The sequence below is a fragment of the Anarhichas minor genome, unplaced genomic scaffold (genome assembly GCF_050575085.1).
Source record: "Anarhichas minor isolate MPS153535 unplaced genomic scaffold, ASM5057508v1 ptg000067l, whole genome shotgun sequence".
Lineage (NCBI taxonomy): Eukaryota > Metazoa > Chordata > Actinopteri > Perciformes > Anarhichadidae > Anarhichas > Anarhichas minor.
Window position 1 is genome coordinate 228034 of NW_027466513.1, and position 21137 is coordinate 249170.

General features: G+C 40.4%; 1 protein-coding gene across 1 annotated transcript; it reads right to left on the reverse strand.

The window, feature by feature from the left end:
* Positions 1–942: 942 nt before the first annotated feature.
* On the reverse strand, positions 943–19644 carry chrna7a (cholinergic receptor, nicotinic, alpha 7a (neuronal)). Its single transcript, XM_076078710.1, has 10 exons — positions 19590–19644; positions 14996–15135; positions 14524–14568; positions 12576–12685; positions 9621–9700; positions 6809–6976; positions 6517–6711; positions 2627–2713; positions 2209–2318; positions 943–1485 (listed from the first exon to the last, which is right to left on the reverse strand). Exons 1-10 carry the CDS (start codon positions 19642–19644, stop codon positions 943–945), a joined length of 1533 nt encoding a protein of 510 aa, XP_075934825.1.
* Between the last annotated feature and the right edge of the window lie 1493 nt (positions 19645–21137).

The window sequence follows — 21137 nt, forward strand, 5'->3', positions numbered from 1 at the left end:
TATTTATATTATATTATATATATATATATTTTTTTTAAAGTTGATTTCTTTGGCTTTCTAGCATCCTATATTTGACAGAGGACAGTGTAGAAAAGAGGGAGTGAGAGAGGAGTGTGACATGCAACAAAGGTCTCATAGCTGTAATCAAACCCCAGACGTCGAGGTTGTATTGCCTGCTCTGTAACCACTGGGCCACCAAGGCACTCGAGCAACAAAACATCATACATTTGAATGATCTGACATGAAAAGCAGACTATTTTGACCTCAGTAATTCTTTAATTTTCATAAAATGTTACATTAAAACAAGCAAGAAGCAATAACTAAGACAAACATGGTTATGTGTTTGACAATAGAATTAGTATTTACAGATAGGCAACTTACAACATCACATAGATGGATAGATGAGTATTCAGGTGATGCAACAAACACATTTTAATACAAGATACTGTAGCTGTAATGTTTTGTATAAGGAGTAGATCTTAGTGAAAGCATTGTTAATTTTCATTGCATTGTAATGAACAATAATACACAATCAACATCACATAACAACCCACATTTGCATCCACTGTAGATTAGCAAATGACACAACTTAAGTAATGCTTTGAAGTATCAGTGTTTGTTAGTCATTTTAGAACAGTACAAGAGGATAAAATGCTGATGTTTTCCTTTAATATGCCGCTAGGCTGTTTAATATAAAAAGCAAAGACTGGTCATTTTCACCAACATCATGTAAGGCATAAATTAAAGTATTTATGCCTTACATACAATTTGCCTGAAGTCCTCAATTTGACTTTGTATGATTAAATATCTGGTGATATACAAGTCCCGTATAGCAGCCTTAACTACGGTATATCCAAATTACCGCCACACGACTTTTACAAATGGTTACTCTGTGGTAGGAGAAATTGGTAAAGGCTTTTATTTTTGTTTCCAGATAAAGTCCTAAGTGGAAAAGTCTTTGGAAATGGCCTCTACAAAGTTGGGTGCTGACATGAGGATCCCAATGGTGCAGAGGATAGTGAAGAGTGAGAAAGCCATGAGACAAAGCCTGTCGATAACAGACGCAGCAAATTTCCACTCGTTGCACACAGACTTGTCCACGTCTTGGTCACGGAAGCGCTTGGCAATAAAGCGCACCTCTTCCAGGATCTTGGCCAGCTCTGGTTCCACGCCGCCCGCTGAGGAGCTCTGAGCTGCTTTGAGGAGCATCTCATCCTCGCCTGCTCGCCCAGCCAGCCGTGCACAGAGGACCCCGGAGTCAGGCGAGGTGGCGTTCGTGGAGTACTGGATGCTCTCCAGGCCCCGGATGCCGACATAAAGCATGTTGCCGTTGGTGGATTGGGGGGCTGAGGCGCCGGCACTGACCTCCATGCTGGTCATGCTGTTCCGCGGGGCCTTGTTGTGACAGGCCGAGTGCAAACGCTCCTCACCTGGGCGCTTCATGCGCAGGAACCAGGCGCACCAGTTCAGCAGGATCACACGGGTCTTTGGGGCCAAACAGTAAAGAATATGGAAGAAATGAATAAGGCTCTTAAAATCAATGAACAGAGGTTACATCCACCAGAGAATATGTAGTCTATCTTCATACGTCATCCTTTATGTCTAATTTATTTTCTCAGTTTTGCTTTCAATGAACCCAAATCAGCTCAATATTTCCCTTTTCCCAAATCATAATGAAAAGCTGATTATATTGTAGCCCCAGAAAATACCACTTTCTGATTGGTCTTGCGATAAACACCTTCAAATCTTTGGTCAACAGTCAAAAAAGTCAAAAAAGGAATAACCTTTTCACTACAGAAGGTATTTAGCAGGTAACCACTGCTCTGTGTTGTATAATTCTTTGACTCTGAACCTTTTCATTTTAATATTATATCAGGAGACCTCATTGTGCCAGAAATATTTATAGAAACACATTAGCCAGACTCCTGGTGGATATTTGTAACTAACTTTTTTAACACTTGAGGACCTCTCAGTACATTTCTGCCGGTTAAAGATACCCATTTGACAACACCAGCAAATGCAACTTATTCTTAATGAACCGCCGGAAGTGAAGCAAAATGGACTGTAACCTAATAAAAAATAAAAAAGCAGCATAATGACAGTTTATCATTATACTTCCCAGTTTTGACGTGTGGTTAGACGGAAATGGCTAAAGTGGTGTTAATGGGATCAGTCACAAATAATGATGTAATATGAAACGACACTCACCCACTTCGGCATCTTGCCTCCATCAGGGTCATGGTGGTGATATTGTAAGACCAGAACTGTAGCAATTACTGAGAGACCAACAATGACCATGGTGGTGGCAAAGTACTGAGCTGGAGGAGACAGTAAGAGTGGAAACAATAAAACAGATGCCGGTATTATTACGAGGAGAAAACCTGAGGATAAAGTAAAAGGTTTCTCACTTTATGTGTCTCATAGAAATGCAAAATGCTACTTTTTCATTTCACTGCTTCAAATATAGTGACTCAGATCTCTATATATCTCTATGCTGAAACTTAATTACACTGTGATGTGAGAGAACCCATAATGAAAAACGACCACACAAATTTTCACCGGTGTCTTTACACTGATGGTAGTTGACACCCATAGCGACTGCTTTTAACTTTAGCCTGGCGCTTACCTATTAAAGGCACCGAGTCCGATGTGGCGGGCATAATCTCTGCAACCAGCAGCATGAAGACAGTCAGGGAGAGCAGGACTGTAATGCCTGGGGAGGAGACCAAATCTCATAAGCACCTCAAAACAAAACTGTTAAGTGGAGTGAAAAGTATTGAAATTACACTGTTGGCTGGGCCCCAAGATTCTCTGCACAAGTTGGTTGTTATAAATGCAATCAAACACACTTTTTCCATCCTTAAAAATAATTTTGAAATAATATGCAAAATAGTAAGTGCGCTATTTCGCTGAGTTTTATTATAAATACTCATTGTTTTATCTTTTCTGTTGAACATTTTGTTCCTAGTTTGCGTAAAGTCCTCCACCACACCCCAATGCATTTGTGCTGCCTTGTATTCTTACGCTATAATTTCGCCTTGTTTCAAATTGTATGCTACTCTTCAACAGTGCGGTATTGCACTGTTGTCAACTGTGAAGGAGAATTCCCCAAAAAATAGATTTGTGTGTGAACTGTTGAAGCTTATAATGTGTCACAGTCACTGGCTCCATCACCTGAGAAGGTACAACCGCAGAAAGACACGAAGGTATCTTTGAAATACCTGTGAGCAGAGTGTTCACTAATGAGCTGACATCGCTAAGCCACTGGCTCTTTGGCTGTCGCACTAAAAGACTGAACTTCTCAGCAGGATTAAGAGTCACATTTTCATTAACTGCAGGCATGCTGATATACATTTGCCGCCACTGAAAAACACTTAACAGCTGCCTCTACATTTTCTTATATGTATTCTTATATCTGTGGAACAAGGAATAACATGTGAATCATTTCAAATGACGATGAGTGGAATAAATATCCTGTATTCTAAAGAGAATGACATTTCAGTACGAAAAATCTGAGATGCAAGTGAGGGGGAAAAAAAATCTGGTGATCCATTTTGTCACTCTGAGCTAAAAAATGTTCTCTCATGTGTTTATGAATGAAGAACACGTGAAAATATTTTTGCCAGGAACATTTGCTTCCATTTGAGTTTTAATGAACATAATTTCCATCCAGTTATTCTGGATAATCCAAATCTGGATAATTAGGGACTATTATCTACCAAAAGAAGATAACATTAATACATTTTAAGTGAATGTTGCTGGTCAGGATTTTTTATGTTACTTTGAAATGCTTTGAGCAACAAATTCCATTCACCTGCATTGTACAGTGATGCAGGCAAATGTTGCAAAGGTGAAAATGTCCAAACCACTGAAAATATAAATATATAAACATAGCTCGATACCACATGGGACAATATGTTTTTGCTTTGTGATTTAGATGAACCAACTCTTTAACGAATGAATACAATCAACACAGCATTGCTGATGAACCTTCTAATATAAACAACCCTTCACAACACCGATATGAAAATGCAGATGCAAAAATGAGTGGACTTTGAGAGTAAAGATTTACAAACGTAATGCTCACGACAGCCCGATTTTATTGAAATTAAATCTGGGAATAAATGCTGCCATGAAAACACACTTCTAAATGAATGTTCACCATTCTCAAATAATAATGTCATGGCGCGGCTGGGGTTGATATACTGACTTCATATACAGTAGATCTGTGTAGCCAGCACACACACACACACACACACACACACACACACACACACACACACACACACACACACACACACACACACACACACACATGCCTATTTTGTGCTGTGGACTACAGTATAAAAAAACCCTGTCAAACACATTTTAGGAGCATTCAAATCTACACAACAGCTTATTATACTTCGCATGAGCAATTCTTATTTCCTCGATCTGTCTGTGAGCTATCAAAACATCAGAAGGAATGCACACACATCTGGCTCTAAAGCACTGTTTGGTTAATGAAGGAATCCAGCTGTGACGCAGGACTCTAATGATTTGAAGTAGGCACAAACTGCATAAATCAACCCCACCACTCCCACATATACACGCACACACACACACACACACACCAACCCACAGATACTGTCTCCACCAAGCCCGAGTAATTTATGCATGAAATGGGCTCAAACATTCAAGTCAACTGTGACAATTGAGATAAGATTAAACAATTTCTCGGTCCACTGACAGTTAAGTGAGTCACTCAGTGCTGATTATCAGATTACTCCACAAGGCCACAGAGGAAGTGGATTAATGAAAAAACATTGTTTTTCACAGAATGACTGATTACCCGGCAGACAAATGGGCTGGGAAACAAATGAAGTGTAGATGGAGAAAAGTTAGGGATTAATAGAAAGGTTGGCTCCGTGTCGAAACCACTTGGGCTGTAAAAGATTTGATTTAACTATTATCTCTTAGTTTTCAGCTGCATTCTTTGACCTAAAAAACACTCTCCAGTAACATGACCGGAAGCAAAGCAGCCGTTATGTGGCAACGTATCAACTCTTATGTTGTGTCAGAATCTAATCAACTCTGTGTTCAGAGCAGAGCTGGACGAATATATCAAGTAAGCTGAACACCTCCACATGGTGTTACCAACGCAATAGCAGCCATAGTATTGTGTGTGTGTGTGTGTGTGTGTGTGTGTGTGTGTGTGTGTGTGTGTGTGTGTGTGTGTGTGTGTGTGTGTGTATGACCTATACGTTTTTTATTGATGAAACGTTGAGCGAAAAGTGCACTGCAGGTCACTGATGTGCAGAAAGACTGTCAGTCAAACTGAAATCCTCTTATGAAGCTTGTAAAACATGTATAGAGGGATGTGTCTCACTCATATGGACTACAAATTTGAAACATTGCTCCCTCGCAGCTGCAGCCAAGGGACCCAGAGGTGGGCCAACAGAAAGAAATCATCTTTACTTTGGCTTGCAATGATTAGAAACGAATGCATCTTAAAAAATACAGTACAGACTATGAGTGCATGTACTTCAATAACAAATGTGTTGGCATGTATTCAGGGATGTCTATCACTGTGTGTATTTTAGATGCAGATCCAGATCCAACTGCAGATCAAATGAAAATAACAAATTCAGTGGACCCTTGTTGGAGGTATGTGCCATGGTTCCTCTGAATCCTTTATCCAAACGTTGATGGAGATATTTAATATTTGCTTCCCTACTTCATATAGAGAGGGAAAAATAATTGAGACAAATGTTGAAATATAATGCAATCCAATGAGACAAAAAAAAGGACGGTGAAATTTACCACCAAGTTGAATCAACCCCTTGACAGCAAGTCTCACAAAGTTTGTATTTACTATAGGACAGTTGCATTGGATTGCATTACAAGGTCTAGGGTTTTTCTGGTCTCTCAATGTGCATAAAAAACAATAATCAATGAAAAGGCTATTAAATACAAATTCTAAATGGACAGTGTGTAGGATTAGGCGGCGTCTTGTGGTGAGGTTGCAGATTGTAACCAGCTGAATACCCCTCCGCTCCCTTCTCTCTTTCCAAGACTGAGGTAACGTGAGCCATGCGCCGAGTACAAAACCTTGGTAACGTCGTTCGCCTCCCTAAAAAGCCCTCCTCACCATAATAACACCACTTCAGGAGCACTGGAACAGCATCTGGCAGAGCCCAATGGTTTTCCACTCCGCTTCTTACGTTACTGCAGTTTCACAATGTGTATGATGGCATTCAAGTGACATAAAAATGTGAAAGGCTCTCGCTAGAGCCAGAGTTTGGCTTGTCCTTTCTGGGCTGCTGTGGAAACATGGCAGTGCAACATGGCGGACTCTATGAAGAGGAGCCAGTCTCAAATATGCAAATAAGGGCTCATTCTAAGCTTACAAAAACACAATGAGTCTTAATTTCAGGTTATTATACACTCATTTCTGCAAATAGATTCCCCCGAAATGGCCAGTGTGTAACTGCCCCTTTCAATGTCCAGTATTTCAGCAATGTGTGTGTTTCAAACCCAGTGAGATCTTTTCTCCAGAGTCAGCAGGCAGAAGGAAGACGAGCAGCGCCAGAGTGGAGATCAGGACACACGGGATGAGCAGGTTGAGGCCGTAGAAAAGGGTCCGCCTCCTCATCACCAAGGTGAAGGTAATGTCAGGGTACGGCTCCTCGCAGCACTCGTAGGAACGCTCGTTTCTCCGTCCTACGACCTCTGTGAGACGAAACAAAACACGGTCTACTCTGGCAGAAATGGAGTGAAAAGTGACGGAGAAATCATCATTTTGAATTTTGAATATGAATCCTCTCACCGACAAGATCCCACTCTCCGTTGGCGATGTAGCCTGTGATGTCAGCCTCCAACATCTTCAAGTCCAGAGACCAGCCCCCGTATGTCCAGGAGCCAAACTTCAGCTCACACCTCTGGACATCAAAGGGGAACCAGCGCACATCGATTTGGCAGGTGCTCTTGAAGATCCCTGTTGTGGCGAGAAACATGTTACGTCCAAGATGGATTGCATGGGGTTCCATTTGTGCCAAAATGATGTCACAGGCACACTGACTATACCAGCTGAAGATGTGACAAAACAGATATCCAACATTTTAACTACGTCTATTCAACTCGTCGACAGTGAGGACGACGCATCATGACGACAGGGAGTGAAACAAGATGACAGAGGTCCAGTCTAAAGTTGAATTGACACAGACAAATGTTTTGTCGGGTGAGCAATCAAACATAGACAGATCAGATCAGTCAAAAATAGTTCTGTCACAAGGGAAGTACAGTCCAAAGTCGAATAGACAGACAGATGTTTTGTCACATGTTCAGTCGACATACTGCAACATAATTTGGCCCAAAAGGAACCACATAGCATTGAAGAAAGACTTGCTTTGAGATCTACCATACTTCACCTGAAGATGGCTACTGAAGAGAGAGAGAGAGAGACAGAAAGGGATGGAGTGTTATTCAGAGCTCTGATAAAATTGAAACTACTCTGGAATATAGGAAGCAGAGGGAAATTGAAGAAAGAAATGACAGCTAACAGCTAGAGGGGCAGCAAGAGAGGTTTTACTCCAATATCCAATATGATAATGAGAAGAAAGTGGCCGGTAATTCTTCAGGAGAGGATGGACACCAAGCTAATTTCCATCCACATTGAAGAAAGATATGAGACATCCGCAGTAAACAAGGTCTCTCGCCTCTCTCTTGGTGCCATGAAGATGATAAACCTCAGCAGGGAATGAACAGAGATGGGGAGCAGAAAATATGAAGAATGAATGCCATTTACTGCAATGAACCTCAGTGACAAAGACAAGTTATCAGGAAATGATTCTGAACGGCGGTCGAGGTCACATCTGCGTACAGTTTTACTCATTTAACGCAGTTGTGTTGAGCTCAAGCGGCGACTGAGTATTCTGGGCCAATATGGCATTCAATGAGGGTTCATTTGGAACAAAGTTGAGAGGCAATTTGCTTGTGAGAGAGGCAATCAATCCAGAAGAAATTCAATGATGAAGCTATTTATGCACATATTGATTAAGATGCTGAGGCAAGGCAGGCCAGCACTTTTCGTGGTAGGAGAAAAGAAAAAAAAGGGGGGGGGGGGGGGGTAGAAGAGCCTGCCAGGGTGATCACCAGCTGTGCAATTTACAATGTGTTGCTGTTCATGCATGTGTGTGTATATGGGTTGATGGTTGGCAGCAGTGGGTCCGAAGGGGCTTGTTCAGGGAAAGTGCGTCGCTGCTCAAAGCTTCACTGAGCGCGATAGCGATGGATCCACGTGTTCGGAGCGTTTGACATTACTGGGATAAGAACATTTGAAGAAGTCGGTTTGCTTAGCTTAGCATACCATAAAGACTAGAAACGAGGGGGAAACAGCGAGTCTGGCTCCGTGCAAAAGGTGACAAAATTCACCTACCAGCACATCTAGAGCTAACTAATTAACATTGTCTTGTTTGTTTGAAGTGGAGCTCCTAGTCAAGAAATATTCTGCCATGTAGCCCCCAATACAACCCCAAGTTGTTGTTTGTACAATTTGCACAGATTAATTAAATTAGATGCAATATGTTTGGTGACCTTTAGAGGGGCTATCAGTTGTATTTTTATACCTTTGGATAGAGCTAGGCTAGTTGTTTCACCTGTTTTCAGTTTTTATGCTAAGCTAAGCTAAGCTAAGACATGATAGTCTAATCATCCAACTCTCAGCAAGAAAGAGAAAACATATAGTCCGTAAAATGTGAAACTTTTTTCCTTAGCAAAAACCAACCTGAATTTAAGTGTTAATAGATCAACTTTTTGACATAACTAACGAGCATTTTAGATGAATTTAAGCCAAGACTAATATGCTGATAGCTTTAGGGAGCTTATTCAAAGCTCTCATCCATGAAAACACAGCAGCCGATGCTTTTTCTCACTAATCCTTCGTGGAAATCACCAACAGAACATACAGCATAATGTTTATCATGTTTATACAGCACAATAGCAGGATTCTGCTGAGTATAAATTGTATAAAATCAGGATTGTGTTTGTTTGATAATTGAGCCTCTGGCACGAACTTCAACCTTTTTTGAGCAAATTAATTAAATAACATTTTTTTACATGACTATGAATAACAAGACTGACAGCTATTTATTGTGGTTTTATGATATTATAATTATAATTAAGCTATAATAAAATAATGATATCTCATCGTAGTTTTCCCCCTGCATTCCTATTTATTTTGATTTATGTAACTGGGTAAAAGTTTTGTATTTCTTCCCACTTTTTTTAAAACCATAACTGTGTGCTGTATCATTAATTTTTCATCACATTATAAATAATTTTCACACATTTACTTCCTTTGTGTATTCTCTCTCCGACTCTGCAGGTAGAATATCAGGTTTAGTTACGTGGTTTGTGTAAAAAGTAGCACGTCTTTCATCTGATAAAATATAGAAAACATTACATTGCTGCTATTCTAAGTTTAACTGTGAACATCAGGTGTTTCCCAAAATAAGTAGCATCTGTGACTATCTTGATATATTTTTATGTGTAAAAAAAAAAAATAAATAAAAACCCAGCAGAGGAAGGGAGCAATAATTTAACGTCTATTATTTTGGTCTGACTGAGATTCTGACTCTTACCTGGAGGTATGTAGGAACAGGAGCCAGAGGAATTGACCAAAATGTTGGTGTGGAACGTAGCATCAAATCTTTCATCAGCACTGTGGACAACATGGAGCTACATCAGTATTTACTGCAGAGTCATCTGTAACCAAAGTACAGCTTCAGTGGAGAACATGTCAACAAATTCATACAGCGATACAGCCTTTGCAAGAATTAATAATAAGGATGCGACATACATTTGGGGGAACCACAAACAGCGAGTGAAACTGATAAAACAATATCATATTAATGATTATAAGGTAATAATTTTCTCTTGAAAAAAATAACCAACTAATGTAATATTATTTTTATGAGCCCTTGTCAGTCACAGGTCATTAGAAGTGTCCTAACTCCCCCCCCCCCCCCCACATATGGTGCCCTGCCTCCTTGGTATGCTGCTCTTGCTTTCTATGTGAACCACCCGAGCTTGATTGATGTCGAGTTGGCCGCTGGAGCGATCGTAAAGGAGAATTGCAAAGGGGCCCACGACGGGAATGACCTCCTCTGCAATGCTTTTTGGAGCCTTTGACAGAGCCATGAAACACTAAAAATCAGGCCTGCCCTCTGTCACCCCTCCTTCATGTTGGACTACTCTTGGGAAACAAGGCTCATCTGTTAAGTTGCCCAGAGAAAAGGTATAAGCAGAGCCCCAGAGATTGAGGTCCAAATACTAAATGGGTTTTCCTGTTTCATGGCTCTGTCAAAGGCATTCATGACGAGGTCATTTCCTTTGTGAAGGGCTTCACAATTCTCCTCTGTCTCTCCCTCCAAACCGAGAAGACATCACCAAGTCTATATAATTAGGTTTCAAAGTTTTGAAAAAATAATCAGTATTCTATGCTCTGAAAAGTTCTTATACAATTTCCAAGTGTTATCGGACTGAATTGATCAAATTCTGATCGGTACACAAGTTATTTCACGGGGGTTAACAGTTGCAAGAGCAGCAGTTTGTTTGTTAAGGTTAATAAACGAAAGGATTAAGCTCCTAAAACTCGAACTAAAACAGAACTTGCATGCAACAGACATGATATTATAAAGTCAAGCCTTGGTTCTCAGATAACGTGATTTCCTTCTCACAAAGTGACTGAACTCACCATTACCTATTCACCTGAACAGTTTGTGATGTTGTATACGGTATCATTGTAACCCATGAGCATCAAAACATAGGGGTGTTATCATGTTTGGTACAGGAGATTTGATGCAAAATAGAAAAATTTGGTTATAGCAGAGAGTGTAATGGCGTTTCTGTGATTGCTCAGTTTCTAAAAATCTTCCAAGTGAACATCATTTTATCACCTGGACTATAATGAGTTAGAGAAAGCAGGTACACAGCACACGCAGTGTCCCAATTCCCTTGGAGATGATTATTCAGAAGTTACCCTCATTCTCCTCTGCTACCCACAATTCACTCCCTCTAAATTAACTCCCCAGAGGTTGAGTCATGGTTGAACTGAAGTTGAAAGGGGGGGGGGGGGGGGGGGGGGGGGGGGGGGGGGGTTGGGGGGGAGATTAACTTTCAGCAGTCTTATTCAAAGAGTCTCAAATCAAGGCTTTCCTCAGAGGGCCAATGACAAATGAAGTACAATGCTTTTCCCCATCATTAGTCGATGGGAGAGTAGAGTGCCTCTGATGTGATTTGTTCAGATAATTCTTTCAAAGGCTGATTAATGATGATCTGTACAGCATTTTCCATTAGGGACATATAATAAAATGCTCTTTCTCCCATCTTTTCTATACAAGTTTATTAATTTGTATTAATGATTTATTGCTACAACGCTCTCGTCTAGACTGCAGTGAATATATTTATTAAACTGCAGAGCAACACTAACCTTGAAGTGTAACCAACTTACCCACAGTGCAGTTGTGATTAACCTAAAAATGTCAATAAGTATATTCCCTTCCTGCACATTGATCATACTTGTACCAGACGTAAACACAAAGTTATTTTGTTCCAAAAGGAATGAGGTTTAGGTTTGTTTTGTACAACAGCGGCATTTATTTATCTTTCATTTTCTGCTTGTGTGGTCTCTCTCTGCAGGGTGTTCTGAATAAGTCCTGTGACAACATGGGGTCTGTTGCTTTGCAGACCTCATGAAACAAGAGCAGGAGCCTAAATATTTCAGCATATTCTGACTTGTTGCCACCTGAAGTTATTTATTTCATTCCAGTGGCTTTTATGTTCTGTTTGCTCAAGGCAATTTTCCACTCGGGTGTTAAATAAAACAGTTGGCCTCTCCTCTTTAAAAGGAAAACAATGGGTTTAAACATTAAATGAGGCTAATAGATGTCTGCTGCAACTTGTATGTTGGTTGAACAAATAATATGAAAGCTCGTCTTTACCAAAAATGAAGTTCGACCTTTAAATATATGAAAGTAGTCTCATTCAAGAACCTTTTCATTTCTTTATACTTTGTACCTTGAGGTTTGAGCAAATAGAATAGATTTTCACACCACAGAGCTTCAAGTCCTGATGTCAGAAATCAGCAGATGAAAACTAATTTAGCGGTGTCAGTTGTGATAGAATTAGGGGACCAAAAAAAGACATGACGTTAGAAGCCAAAAGTCATATTTCAAGCCACAATTTCTCTTAAACCACTCGTTGATGAATGAATCTGTTCGTAGTGATGTGGTTCTTGCACGAGGCCCAATTCATTTTTTATTTAAACATATTTTCAACACAGAGCCAAAATAAATAATTCCTGTGTGTTTCAGAAAAATATTTTCTGCCGTGTATCACAGTCAGTGTCATTGCCACAATCTCGTTTTCAACTCTGGAAAACAAAATCCAAAAATGCATCATCCCTCTGACATCCCCCCCCCCCCCCCCCGCCCCTCCCCCTATTATATTGTGCAGAGGACAATGCATGCATGCTGAGTCTGACACCATGCATATCCAATTACAGTACAGCACCAGCGGATCTGTCCTTACAATACCTGTTATACAGCAGAATGTCTGGCTTCCAAATGAGATGGTCAGGGAATCTCACATTGCCCACACCTGGATACGCTGATGGATCCCACCGGAGGTAAGAATCATCCCAGAACTGTGGGATGCAGAAATATGATGTATTTTTCATATTTTACATAAACAACTTTAACATATCCTTTAAACCTGTACGTTTGGTGAGCCGATTTTAGATTCACAAGAGGATCCATAGCAATAAAAGAGAAATAGGACATACGAGATAAAAGCTGTTTTTAGGGCTGCAGGGTTAAAGCCTCTCTGATGAAGTTCGCTGACTCATCCAAGCAACACATAAAATTGTACTTACGATGTCTTAGAAGTGCCTTACATGTAGGGACACCAGAGAACACAAACAGCTGACTGGCACTGCAACATCTAGGAGACTGAAGCAACAACCTCGTTGCATCATTGTGAGCCACTATGAGCCTCCATGTACTACTTTTCATGTTACATCAGAGATGAGCTACATGCTGTAGGTGTGCAGAGGGCTCTAAATAATGAACATTGTACATTGACAGAACACATAATAAACCTGCGAATAAACATATGGGCCTGAGTATATAGGGGTTAAAATAAGTATGTTTGTTCTGTAAAATAAGTGCCTTTGTTATGTAGCTTACTAGAGTAGGGGGGGGGGGGGGGGGGTCAAACCTTCGCCATAATTTGTAATATAGCATCCCGGCCCACAGCAGATGTGTACACATGATTACTTGGGGTGATTTCCAGCAAACTGGTAGAGCTGGTTGATCTGGCTAACTCATCATATCTTGATTTTTTACATCAGTTTTTACATCTGAAATTTTATAAGAATTTGTGCACTCAGATCTATAATACATGTTCTAGTTAATCATGGTATTCAAATAATGGCTTTGGTCAGCATGAAGAAATATAAAGGTCAGTCATTAATAAAGGCTGAGTCAAACACGTGGAGGGAGGGGAGATCACCTGTAGCTCACATGGTAAATTCAGAATAAACCCCAAAAAACCAAACTATCACTCAGCTGTCCTTGACAAAGCACAAACATGTTTAAAAACGAAACGGAAGCCACTTAGCTATGGCATTATGCTCTAAATGCTACAATTGCCAGTGTGTTTATTATTTGTTCACTCCAACACCATCCTGTATATGTATAATAACAGACTGAGTGTGTGTGTGCAATCTTACAGTCTCAAAGTGACTTTCAGAGATAAACATCTTTAGCACATTTAAACTTTCTTTCCCAGAGTTCGAACAAGTAGACTAAGCCAACACATATGTTGGATCGGCGCTAACAGACAGATACTGTGAATGCTGTCTGCGCTATCTTGCGTTCCAGAGCCGAAGTTGATTGTGCAGGGTGTGGAGTGAGAGACTGAGTGAGGATGCTGCTGTGATTCCTCAAGGTGATTTAAAACAGACCAAAGCGCCTCGATACAGCTTGCTGACGGTGCAGCAGCAGGGAGCTCGTGTCACACAATGGACAGGCTGCGATAAAACATGCAAGTTCAAACACTTCATCTCACTGCATGGAGGAGGAAGGGGCGTACTGCCCATGTGGAAGGTGAAAGGGGAAAAACTAGGTTTGAGTAGAAACACAAGAACTACACATTTATTGTGGTTAGATACACAAACAGAATACCAGGATAGAGGCTTAAGTTTAAGGTACAGTTTGACAATTAAAATCAACCTACAAGCCCCTCCAACCTACAAGCTCACTTAATAGCATGTCTATATCTTGTTTGTTAAACCTTACATGAATGGAAGTGTGAAAAACAACAAATTTGTGTATTTCTGTTGGGATTTTGTGCCTCACTTTTTAAGGCACATAAGTTGCAGCCAAGAAGAAGTCCTACACAAAACCCCTGAAAGACGGGGAAATGGTCGTGAAGTTTAGCTTTTCTGTGACTTTACATACATTGTACAGGGAAAGGTCTTACCAGCTGTAGCCAGATGTTGGTTGTCAAAACCTGGTTCTTCTCATCCTGTTATAAAATGATGAAGTGATATTTAGTAACATTATCATTCAGGTCATTTTGTACAGGTATTTTCTCAGTTTAAGTTTTATAAAGGGAATTTAAAAAAATGCATAAACGTCCACAGTAGCTGAACCTCTCATGGCTGTGGTAATAGAAAAATAACTGACTGTGAAGCAGTGGCTGTTCGGCTATTACACTTTGAAATTAAGAGTCAAAGACGTCCAAACCCAGATGTTAATTATCCAGAAATGCATCACTATGGATTAAATATAACTGGAACCCTAATTTATTCAGAAAATAACTGCTAGTTTTGACTTTATACATATTGGAATTGATTTTGGCTGTGAAGTGAGAAGACATATATTGAGTTATCATAACACCACCTTGTGCACATGCATGCTCAGTAATGTGAGGACAGTCATTAGATACGTACCACATCCATGATCTGCATGAGGGTAAGGCCGAATTTAACAGTGAGACTCTGAGAGTCATTGGAGACTGGTCTCACCAGCGGGTTGTAGCCAGCCATCAGGTCCTTGTACAGTCTGCTCTGCTCTGGCCCTTGAAGAGAAACTACAGAAGACAGAGAAACCCAGACAGTAAATACTTTCATAATCCCTTCAGACAAAATGTGAGCAAGACAGACACTGTTAGTCACATCTATTGACAATTCTTTTTCAATTACATTGGCAAACTCCTATATAAAGAGCCATCCTGCAGCACAAACAACCCTTTTTTCTACTTTAAGCTGAACTAAATGACTCTCTGAGACTGCTTTCAGCTCAGTTTCTCTTTTTCAAGCAAGAGCAAAAGCATTTGTTTGGAAAAAAGAGACAAAAAGTGAATTTGACCAATAGAAAATCCAAAGAGAGGGGCGTCACAGTACTGAACCTTTTGTGATCGACTAATCTTTGGGTATCTAACATAGCATTTATACCACAGTACTGAACGGGTTTAATGCTTGTTTGAACGTGTCTGATGTTAAATGTTAACAACAGCAGGCTAACATACTCAGAGGGACAATCAAGCGGCAACCTCCAGGTCCAAAGCCAAAGTGCCATAAAGTTGCATTATTTCTGATAGTCAGCAGGGGACTCATCTGGTTGCAAAAAGTCTGATTGTTTAGAAATCTATGAGAAAATGACTCTACCTTTCACTTGATTTATTACCTCAGTAAACATTGTAAACATGAGTTTATGGTCTCAATCTCCAGTTTCGAGTCTTCTTCAATACAGCATGATGTTCATTTAGTCATTTATGGTCCCAGTTAGAGTAAAATAGAATATAAAGCAGGGTATACTTTAGGTCGTGGCTACATTATGATTGATGGGTCGCGACCACAGCATGGTACGGTGTGGGAGTTGTCCTGCTTTCTACTTAGAACTTGAACCCTTTCACAGTGTTTTTTAGCTCATGAAAGATATTTGTAACATTTTGGTCGCCTTAAAATGTCTTATTCAATATTCAGTTGTACTCAGTTCCACCCTCTCGTGTCACTTCTGGTTGCAAAAAGCAAGATGGCGACAGCCAAAATGCCGAACTTAAGGCCTCAATAGGTGACGTCACGGTTGCTACGTCCACTTCTTCTATACAGTCCATGTTGACAGGTCCTCTTCACGGAGCTGGCAGCCACGTTACTACAGTAGCCCAGAACAGTCAAACCAAACACTGGGTCTAGAGAGGGGCATTCATGTTTTCACACCAGCTCCCGTAGTTCTCCTACGCGCTTGGCCAACAGGGGAAGTTTCAGTTGGTTGCAATCTAGATGCCGCCAAATACGATGCACTGCAATCCATCCAATAGTAGATGTATTACACTCTGGAGCACAATTTAAATCTCGTGGTGGCACTAGAGGAAAAGTCAGGGGATAACCAAAGTCAGTAGACTTTATCCTCTCAGGAACATGAATGTCTGTACAAAATTGCGGGGCAATCTTTTCAATAGTTGTTGAGATATTCCATTTTGGACCAAAGTGATAAACTGACCGATATTGCCCAATAATAAAGCCCCAACACTAGATTAACCTTCAAATCATTTAAAGCCAATTTAAGTTCAAGGATGAGACTGACCCAAAGCTACAATCCCCACACTCTCACATCATTCAGTACCTGCCTGAACTCCTGGCTCATTATCAAACCTCTTTCCATTTGTAATCTTACTTCATCCTGCAGCCACCACTCCAGCTCCCCCGTACACCAGGTGACTCAAGAAACCGCTCACTCTAGAATAATTTAGCATTTCAATTAATGTTTGGTGAGGTCTTTTTTTTTTTGTTAAATCAAAGTGAGAGTGGAATATTCTAACTAAGTCCAGGGTGGTGAAACACGATCCAAATACAATACCTGGACTGGGTTCACCTCACTGTCGAATCAGACCTGCTGCTCATTTTAACACACTCTCGTATTCCCCACTTGAGTTATGGAGCATTTTTGGCAACATTTATTCACTTCACTAATGGCCACAGCCCAATGATCCTAAACAACATGAGAAGCGCATTATCCCGATGATTTGGCAGAGATCTGGTTGTCTGTCGGCATCTCCCCATTCCTCTGCTCTCTGTTGCATCCAGTTCTTTCACGCAAAAGACAGAAATATTTGCTGAAAGCTTCTCTTTGTCCGTGGATCATTCCCCTGGAGATCTGCCACCCTACAAATCTCACCATAATCAAATGTCACCATGAAGATCAGCAAGACGAAAATGAATGTGTGTCATTGTGTTACGCTTTTTCTGAAAAACATCCTGGTACATTACTGGCTATCAGACCACAAAACAAGCATCGCTGTTATGTTGCCAATATGTTGCTGAAAGTGAGCTGGGAGCCATCAAAGAAAACGAGAAGCAAAGCCTTTCTGCCTCATAATCAAATTAAACAGCCTTGATAATGTCAGAGAGATGGACAAGGGCTTTAAGTACCCAAGACATGTGCTCAGACATTTAGACGTGCATGTATGAGCACACGCTAACACCACTTATCTCCATCTGCCTCTTTATACTTCACTTTAGGGGAAGCCTTAATCTACTAGTGCCTGTAAAGTGCAGACTGAAGAGTCTGAGTCGGTGATTACCATTAAATGAACTGCCTCAATCAAAATATTCAAAATTCAGAGCAGATCTGAAAAATTGATGAGACACAGCATGTCTCGAAGGTTTCTTGAACTAATTACCACTTACAGGGTAACTTCGATTTTTGTTTTAAATCCAAATTTGCACGGGGCGACTTGTGATGTGTGTCCTTTGAGTTGGAGCACGGGCAGCTGTACAAAAGCCACAACAAGAACACTGTCACTCAAGTGCTAATAAAGAAACTTTTGTTGAGCTAACCAATACAGTGAAGGTCTTTGAATGATGAACTTAGTGTGACATCTCCTGTGTTTTCGAGCAGTCTCTCGGTCTGTTTGTGTCGATCTCTGTCCGTCTCTCTTAAATTCAAATTCATAGGGGGTTTATTGGCATGAAAGTTTCAAGGACAGTTTTTGCCAAGAAATCAAATCATCATCACAATCACTTTTAATTGTTTGCCTCAGTGTAGGAAAACAATAATACCACGTTATTTCCCACATTTCTATTTACAAAAACAGCTTGCAAGTCTCCCTTGAAGCTTATTATTAGAAACCTCACATAGCACCATTAAAAGCTGCAAGAAGTTCAGCGTTGGGCAGTATGCCGGTTTCATGTGCGGCCACAATGTGGATTTTGCACCGTCTTTGCAGTGATAATCACACGTTTTGGTTTTAGCGCACACACACAAGGACAAGGGAGATACAACACCCAATGAACCGTGTCACTCCCACACAGTTTATACTGTTTATGGTTACCTACAGGTGACCGCCACGTGTTTTGTTCCTTACCGCTCAAACAGCGTCTGCACTGCGTATTTACAAACTCTTTCTTCAGCTTTAGCTTTCTTCAAAGATGTAAATTAGTTTAAGTGTAATTTAATGTAATTCCCATTTTGGTAAAAAGAGGTGAAACAACAGTAAATATGTAAAAAAAAAAAAACTACTTTTTTGCCCTCAATATTCTTTATAGCTGAGATCCAGGTTGCAATACAGTTAACAACAACAACACTGAATGAATCACAGTATGTTTACATAATGGGACAGCCTCCTCCACCCAAAACACATGTGTGTCTACTCATTTTCATTTGAAGCCAATAAACTCATCCGTCTTTTTAGAATATTTTTTTATTTCATAAGTTATGTTGCCTTACATTGCAAAGAGAGTGAACATTGGTAAAATCATCTTTTCAGCAGAGCACCCCTTTTTGAATTACTCAGACACCGCAAACACCCCCCCCCCCCCCCCCCCCCCCCAAAAAAAATTGCGTGATATAGATTTTAGGTTATATCGCCCACCCGTATACACACAGCGCTATGACTCCATATCACAAATGTATGAGACGTAAAGTGCATTGACATCATTGCAGGGTGCAGATGGGAGATTGTTTGTCAGTTGTTACTATACAAAATATGCCTACTGTACCTACATAAAGAGCTTTAAAGTGAGAGAAAACACATCTTGCCACCAAATGCAACCACACACAAGCACAAAGCCAATCGCTGCACCGTTACATGAAATGGAAACGCAAGTCTTGTCATTCACTTTCATACAGTTAGCCCACATTCAGCGTTGTGCATTGCTGAAAACGATGGGTGGTTTACTCTGAATGTCGATTTTACTTAAATTCATAATGGCAGGGCAGCACTGAAAAGGTTGCGAATATAGTAAACAACTCCCCCACAACATTATACTTTCTAGTAGTTCATATTCACATATCACATGAGGTAATTATGTAGCCTACTATTGATTAAAAATAGCATTAAATAACGTTAATGTTACCAAAACTCGGTGTTTGGCACAACAGGTAGGTGATGTAATCCCATGAGCTATAGGCTTGCAAATCAATCCAGTGCGGAGCAGGTTAATTACACATATGAAACGTAAACACCCAAACGCGCCTCCTATTAAAGATTCTCCAGGGTTTATGAGTTAATTAAAGCACTTAAAGCGCGCGCTGACAGCCTACCTTTCACCGTGAAGGCGGTGACTGCGAGAAAGAGCAGAACATTCAGTGAGTCCATGTTGAGCCGAGCGAGGAGCGCGAGCGGAGAGTTTCATCTGAACCTGACGGGGTGCGGGGATGATGATATTGTATGCGTGTGTCTGTGTGTGTGTGTGTGTGTGTGTGTGTGTGTGCACTAAATAACTCCTCCTACTTATGAATAGCTCTCAGATAGGACAGCCATCAGATTTGTTGTAGCATCAACACTCAACAGTAGGCTAGTTGTCTCACTGATTGCCAATGCGACTATTGATAGAGGATGACAGTCGGCCTATATATACTAAATAGACCAGCCTGTGTTTAAAAACGTTCAGAAATGTCGATTTCATCACCACATATGACTACTGTTGGTACAAAGGCATGCTTTATCTAGCAGTCACGAACTAAAGCACCCATCTATCTGCTTGCCCACTGCATCGTTGTCCCTTACTTTTCAAAAAGAGTTCAAATAGTTTGAAAGGTGATGCACAGAGAGGCTGAAAAAGTTGTACAGCACCACACTGAGCCACAATCAAGGAACTTTTTGCAAAACAAGGTGACATCTGCTGGTCACTGACCAGAATTACAACTGTATTTTGAATTTAGCAGCTCAGACTGTTATGTGGTTCAAACTCTTGGATCTCATTTTTGACCAAAGTTCTTAAAAAAAACAAAAAAACAATCTATATCAACAATAAACTATGCAAGGAGCTATTCCCCCTGGGTGTTTGGGTGTTGCATAGGTTGGAAATCCATGCAACATCCACCCCTACAGCACCAGTATCACCGTACGGCCTGATAAGAGACCCACAACCAATGCCAGAATACAAAGAGCATAAAAATACAACTAAATAAAAAGAATACGTCAAAAACAGGTCTCAATTTGTCTATGTTTGGTGTAAATTGTGATATCTATTAAGACTTCTGGGGACATGCGGTAGTATGTCTACAGTACTCTGGGGTAATAATGTGAAATATTCGTTTTATGACGCAATAAAGCATCAAAGATAACAGAAGAATATCGCAGCAAAAACAAAAGTAAAATACTTAAAGACCCCAAAGGACATCATACAGTATATACACATAAGTAAAGGTGTATTTTTAGACAACTATAAGACTAAAAGTACATTCATTTGATGCATTTTATGAAAACTCAGAGTTTCTGTGTCTTGACCAGCTGCTGAACTGTGTTTACATGTTTACCCTCCACTGCACGTGCATGAGCTGATATCTGCATCAACAGGCTGTACCTGAAGATAAACACAAACATACATGTCCTTTGCTCCCTGACGTGTTTGCTTTGGAACGTGGTGGCTAATTAAATGGCGCAGTACATTCATGCTAGACAGGTTGAAAGGAGCTGATTAACAGGCATGTCGGCTGTATGTATATGCGCTGCATGTCAAATGACATGCTTCATTAGTCACGGGATACCTACACTGATGAATACATTTCATCACGCTTTTATCAGTGTGTCAGAGAGCTGGGTCCAATTAAATGAACACACAAGTGAAATTGCCATTGGACTTTGAA

Excerpts from the sequence above, each read along its gene's own strand:
- chrna7a (XM_076078710.1), bottom strand. The coding sequence starts at position 19,644 with ATGGACTCACTGAATGTTCTGCTCTTTCTCGCAGTCACCGCCTTCACG. Across the intron at positions 12,686-14,523 it reads CCAACATCTGGCTACAGCTG|TTCTGGGATGATTCTTACCT; the intron begins GTAAGACCTTTC and ends TGCATCCCACAG. Across the intron at positions 2,714-6,516 it reads TGGAGAAAAGATCTCACTGG|GCATTACAGTCCTGCTCTCC; the intron begins GTTTGAAACACA and ends TCTCCTCCCCAG.